This window comes from Anas platyrhynchos, chromosome 4 (genome assembly GCF_047663525.1).
Source record: "Anas platyrhynchos isolate ZD024472 breed Pekin duck chromosome 4, IASCAAS_PekinDuck_T2T, whole genome shotgun sequence".
Taxonomy (NCBI): domain Eukaryota; kingdom Metazoa; phylum Chordata; class Aves; order Anseriformes; family Anatidae; genus Anas; species Anas platyrhynchos.
The window spans coordinates 21,175,810-21,182,352 of NC_092590.1; the positions used below are offsets into that span (position 1 = coordinate 21,175,810).

General features: G+C 35.4%; 1 protein-coding gene across 6 annotated transcripts in view; it reads left to right on the forward strand.

The window, feature by feature from the left end:
* SLC7A2 (solute carrier family 7 member 2) overlaps positions 1–6,410 on the forward strand; it is a 51,455-nt gene extending 45,045 nt beyond the window's left edge. For all 6 annotated transcript variants that reach the window (XM_027456179.3, XM_027456177.3, XM_027456176.3 and 3 more), the window contains one exon: positions 416–6,410. In XM_027456179.3, the coding sequence (XP_027311980.2) occupies positions 416–603 (188 nt within the window). In that variant the 3' untranslated portion in view covers positions 604–6,410. The remainder of the gene's footprint in view (positions 1–415) is intronic.
* The last annotated feature ends 133 nt before the right edge of the window (positions 6,411–6,543 follow it).

Genomic DNA, 6,543 nt, shown 5'->3' on the forward strand with positions numbered 1-6,543 from the left:
GAAGAATCAAAAATACAGGAGTAATTCCAGTAAGCTACTAAGCTTTTATTTCTAATAAGCATAGCTAAAATTGTGCAGAGACCTGTTTGTAACAGTTTTCTTCCTGCTACATCAGTCATTCTCATTCAAAATATGGAAAATTGCATTGATTTTATTTAGTCATAAATCAGAGATGGTAGTTTCCATGGCCTATTAGAGCAATCAGTTAAAGCAAAAAATGATGTACTGGAATTTAGCGCCTGCACTTTTCATACTAAGAAAGAAGACCTGAAGCATGAACTGTAATTCTGATACCTGAAGAGGAAACTGGCTTTGAAAATCATGCTCAGCCAGAGGGTAATAAATAACTGCTTTTTAATGCGCTACTTACATGAAAGCCCTATTAACTTTTATTTTTATTTTTTTTATTTTGAAGGCTTCTTCATTTATTTTGCTTATGGCATTAGGCACAGTATTGAAGGTCATCGCAGTGATGGAGATGAAGATTCTTGCTCAGAAAATAGTGGGTTGCAAGAAAAGAACCCTGTGGAAGAAGCGGATGAACCTGAAAATACAAATGAAAGTGATCAGTTTCTTGCACATGAGAGGACAAGTGAATGTTAATCTATGCAAATATACAAGTCTTTTAAGCCTTTAATTGACATTTTACTTGCGAACTGAAATTTCAAAAGCTTTCTACCAACATTGTGCTTCTTGGAAGTGTTTACTACAAGGCCTGGCTGATACTTTGGACAAGCTGCTAAACCATCTTCATCATTTCAGAACTGACAGCATGGAGATTAATATTAAAATTAAAAAAAAAAAGTACCCTTTGGAAAACAAAAATATGGATGGATTGTTTGAGCATCCATTATGAACATCCATGATCACTGGCAATCACAGAATATGAAGGACTTCAGAACTGCGAGAAGTTCTGAATATTTTACACTGCATTGTGAAGTGCCTTTTATATGTCCTCCTTATCTCTGTTACATGTTCTGGTCACAATCGAATAGTATCTCAAATAACAAAGCAGCTAACTCACTGACTACTGAAATACCAAGTGCTATCTTTTCTCTGCAGAAGTAACTCTCATGGGAGATAAATTGAAGATAAGCCTGGAAAATATTTGGAAAACAAATGGTAAATGTACAGATCTGGTATTTGGCATAAAAAAGAGGATCACATTTATATAAGAATAGTAGAGAAATAATTGCTTAGCCTTACTAATTAGTAGGCATGGTGAACTCAAACAGAGAAAATTCTTTAAAGGCTTCTGGTCCATCTAAATGCTATTCAAGATTTCTACTTCTAGGTTACATGAGTTCTTTTCACTTCAGAGATACTGTGTATATAAAATACTTCCAAGAGGAGTTATCTTGTTTTCTGCAAAACCATCTGGGAAATAATCTTTTGGTCACAATATTGACATTTGTTTATGATTTAGCAAGTACTCTACTGTTGTTTTCAGAAGGGATGAGATTTTATCCCTGTCTATGTAATTGCATACTTTCATTCAGCACTACTCATTTATTCCCCCTATACTTCCTTGTCCTTTATCGTGTGACAGAGTTGATACTTCTGAGATTTGTCGTTACACATTGCTTCTCTGCAGAAAAATTTATGTACAAAATCCTTGACTTCTTTCAGATCCAAGGGGAGGTGAAAAAAAACTGAAGCCCAGGCTTTGGAAAGAATCCTCTTCAAAGCAATATTTCAGTTCTTAACTAAGCCATAAACATATGTTAGCACATCAGGTTTTTGTGAGCCAAGCCTATATCCACAAATCCATTCATGTGGGTAGGATGTCCAAATGCAGATTTGTGGAAAGAACCGAATTGTTACAGCAGTGCTGGGTTAAACTAAAGCTAGTGAAAATGAACTGTGTTCTTTCAGCATAAAAGTCATTCTACCTACCAAAGGCACCCAAACATTTTAATGCTATTTTTCAGCAGATAGTAGGATTTCATGATGTGGAGTTACTTTGCTAGAAGGCATTTATAGAAATATCTTCCTTAAAGTCAGAAAGAATTGTGTTGAACTTCATCATGGAGTATTGCAATCTGAAGCATAATATTGCCAGTAATAATCATTGGTATTAATCTCTGTTGTTATGTATAAAATCCTATATCCTGTGAGAGTGATGTTGGTTGACACTGAAAAGCACCTTACTTTTTATAGTAGCTGGAATTTTACCAAAAAAAGAAAAAAAAAAAAAAAGAAAAAAGAAAAAAAAAAAGAAAGAAAAAAAAAACTAGTCAAGCTGCTTCTGTCTGTCTCCCTCCCTCCTGTCTTCTTCACAGCAGTAGATTTGGGCTTTTTAATCTAAAAATGAGTTCTGTTGTAAGAGAGTAACATGCCTAAATGTAGGAGGACAGAAAGAGCTTCTTGATAGAGAACTCTGAAATGTGCCGATAGCCCTTATTGGAATCCCATAGGTTTGTAGATTTCAGCTTGATGCCTTTCTGAATCCCAGTTTGAACTGGGAGGAGAGTATTTTGCAGCACTGGTAGCATGGAAGGGAGATGTTGCTGTTGCACTACTGGCCTCTGCTGGCTACTGAGCACTAGGAGTAGCAATCTGAAAAGATCTTCACCTCTGCTTGTCGTCTGGGGCATATTCCTGGATTTAGAGTAATCTAGGGAAGAAAAAAAAATAAATTGCTAGAATACCAAAGCAGAGCACTTGTAGGTGCCTGTGTTTCTCTTTGGAGTTATAGGATAAGAAGCATACAACAGGAAAAACACCTGCCTCTTAACTGAGGATCTAGCATGGGCGTCCTGTAACTGCTGTTGTCCTAAGGACTGTTCCACAGATCAGTGGTCCTTACAAATGGATGGGACACAGAGGATAAGACACTCTAGGGTAGGTGGCAATGCAGTCCAATTTTTTAATGCATCATAATCCATCCAGAATTGATCCTAAGTTATAGCCACTTCTTTCCATATTTCATCATTGTTTTACAAGATTAAAGAAACACTAAAATGCCATATTAGCCTAATAGAAGCAGATGATAGTCTAAGTAAATGTTTGATTGATAGGAATGGATAGTAATTGTTAGCAATAGTAATCCTGAAACTATTGCTAAGTTTTGGTACCTATTCAGTGAATGAAAGAGCTTTTTATGTCAGTTGGATCTTCTATTTTAATTGTACTTCTCGAGGGAGGCCCATTTTTATGAAAAAAAAAAAAAAGACAAAAGAACTGTATGTTCTTGAATAAAACATTAGAAAATTAAGACTTTCTAGGCTCTATTGAAAGGAATATAATAAGGTAATCCTTATAGATGTCAAAACAGAAGCTTTATTTAAAAGTACCACAAATATTTGAAGTAGACAGGGATGCTTTTCCTGATTTGTAACTATTCCATCAAGAGCACGGTTTCTACAGCAGTTATTCTTTGGAGGACATCTTCACCTCTTAAATTCTCAGCTGCAAAAACGCCATGCCACTGGAGCAAGTCAGCATTGCTCAGTCAAAGCTTCTGCACAATGCCTTTACAAGCCTAGAGTGAAGTGCAGCTCATTTAAACTTCCTCGCACGCCTCGGTGTGGGGGAAGCAGAGACATTTTCCTATGGATGCTGATGCCACAGAGCAGGCGAAGCAGGCTCCCAAGGTGCAAACCGCTGCTGTTCTGTGATGTGCAAGGAAGACCCCATTCCCTCCCAGAGCCATCATATAGAATGTATGTGTGCACGCCTGTCTGTATGTTTGCATCTGTCTGACATTAGCCCATAGTAATTCTGATGTACTGATTACAATAATTTCTGTACTGCACTGGAATTTTCTTTTGAAGGGAGACTGTCCACGTAATAACCTTATGACTAAAGCAAGTGCTAGCCAAGACTTCTGGAGGTAGGTTAGAGAAATGTATTTCCAACTTATGTGTATTTTGTATATAGACAGTTTCCCCTTTCATTTGTAGGAGTATTTCTCCCTCCTTGTTATAGAAATTAACTCTATGAAAATGAAAGAATGTGACTGTACAGTTGTTGCTGAGGGGGATTGGAAGCAGCTGCAGCACAGGAACCAAGTTAACTAATGAGATAACAGTTAACTAATTAGACAGAAAAGCAAATTAGGGGAAAGTCATTGGGTGTTCTCAGTTGCTTCAACTGTGCAAAGCTTATTTATGTGTGTGTATAGTTAATGTTGTTATTGCTTAGTGGCTAAGTAAGAACGCTACAGGCCAGAAATAAGGTATTTATGCTAATTTTGATATGCATTTGTATATGCAATCTTGAAATTCCAGATGCTGTTCTGGGACTTTGCAGGAGCAGGCCCTGTGAGGGACAGCCATGTTAGCTTGTTCTTACACAGGAGGTATGCGTGAAACAAATCCTGATTTTGTTCTCATGTTTGCTGCACGTGTCTGTATTTGCCAAGACAGCAGCTGAAAGCACATGTCCAGTGGAATTACATTGTTATTTTTTACATAGTTGTTGATACTGTAAGTTGTTCTGTGCAAATAATAATGGTATGTATTAATATATATCTATTTTTGGAGGTAGCCTATTGTTTTTTTCTTTCTTTGTGGAAAAAAAAATCTCCTCCAAAAACTGTATTTACATTGGTACATTCTCAATGTGCCTTTAGATATAGGAATTATTTTTATCTAGTTGGATTTAGGAAAGTAAGTTAAATCATATTTAAGGGAGAACAAATAAATCTCTTTGTTCCCCCTCAGGGAAGCGTAAAGAGTTATAAAGCATTTCTGTATAATTCATGTTAACTGAAGTGATCTTTGTGTGGTATTCCAAATTCTAGTCCTAATGCTGCAACAGGAAATTTTATGAGGTATCTTAGATTCCATTGTCTGTTACCCTGGATAAAACTATTCTATTAATAAAAAAGCGCGCTTTTTCCTGCACAACAAATGCAAGGCAGATTCCTGGAACCTGTCATATTGTGGTCACCATGTGTTAAGGGCATTTATATTGCCTGCTCTAGAGAATTATCAGAAATAAAGAGAAATAGTAGTGATATTGGGTAACTTTTAGATGTATACTTAGGAACTTAATTATGCCATGCAGAAACTTCAAATGATACAATGAATTTAGAAGCAAAACATGGTAAAGCTTAAATACATATTCTATATTTTATTAGATGATGAATGTAAAAGTCTAGCCACTTTTTCCCTAAAGTTTATGTGTTGATATATATATTTTCAGAAATAAAACGCATACTGTTTTCATGGAGGTTTTTAATAAAGTGCAGGATCAGATACCCTGCAAGCATCCTGAGATACTGACAGCTAAAAAACCCAGGTGAAAGCTGTGACAGTGTGGGAAATGTGCATGGGACTGTGCAATTTCAGTCATGTCTGTTGCCTTTGACATTGAGGTGCATTTTGTACAGTAGGAATTCAATTCACAGGATGTCAGTCATGTGTTACTTGATAACATAAGAAAGAAAGTAAAAGCACCTTTTATTCTAAGGCCCTAATTCTTCCCAGACCTGCCAGGAAGATTACAAATTGTAGTATGCTCATTGAAAGCACTGGGGTTACTCAGTGTTAAGTAAATATGTATCTTACAGAAACAGCAGGTGGTCTTTCACATAGTGTAGGATCTTTGTATTTGGTTTTAATTTTCTGTACCTTTAATATTTCTTCCTGGTACATACTTTGAGGACCTCTTCATTTTTTATAGTTGGACCGTTTGAAAGCTAAATCTAATGCCTTTACCATGTCCTGATCTGTTTTCCATTTGATTTTACAAATCAAACCCTTTAACGTTAGCTAAGTTGAAGGATAGACATGCATAGACATGCATTACGAAGATCTATGTGTATATATAATTGTTTATTTTTGTTGTCAGTTGGACAAATTCTGTTGTCTTTGTATGTTTTCACTGAGCCTTGTGTGAGGCAAACTCCACCTTCACCAATAGAAGTTTAGTTGCAGTCAGGACAAAGGATAACACGATTCAAATGTTTAGGAGGGCTTTTTTTTTTTCTTTTGTATTAACAGAAAGCAAAGCGTGAAATATGTTACATATCTTTAAGAACAGTTATGTGTATCATTTTAAAAACAGTAATGTTTATATCCATTTTAACTTTTCTGGTTCATATGTACATTGTAGTGATAATTTCTGTATTATGTGCTGCTGAGCATTTAAAGTATAGATAGAATGATTATCATGCCACGTAAACTACAAATTTATATTTCTTTGAAGTGCTCTAGCCAAAATGAAAAGTCTTGAATTTTTATGAATGTAAAAATGCATATATTTAAAAATATGGTGCTTGTTTGTTTTTTTTTTTTTTTCCACTTTTTCAACAGCATTAGAATCAGCAATATTTCTCGTTACATTAGTTCTAAATTCTAATGGAAATTATGTTGCTCTTCATTTACTGTAAAATGTGCTTCATGGGATAACAATTGTGCATTTGTCCTGTATTTTTTAAATAAAGCTGAATATCACTTGTACGTACATCATACAACACCTCTAACTTCAATCACCACTGTAGTTGTAGTAAATACTAAAGTAATACAGTGACTTAATAATCACTAGTGTGTCATCATGTCATGACATTATACTAACCATAACTCACTTGTAATA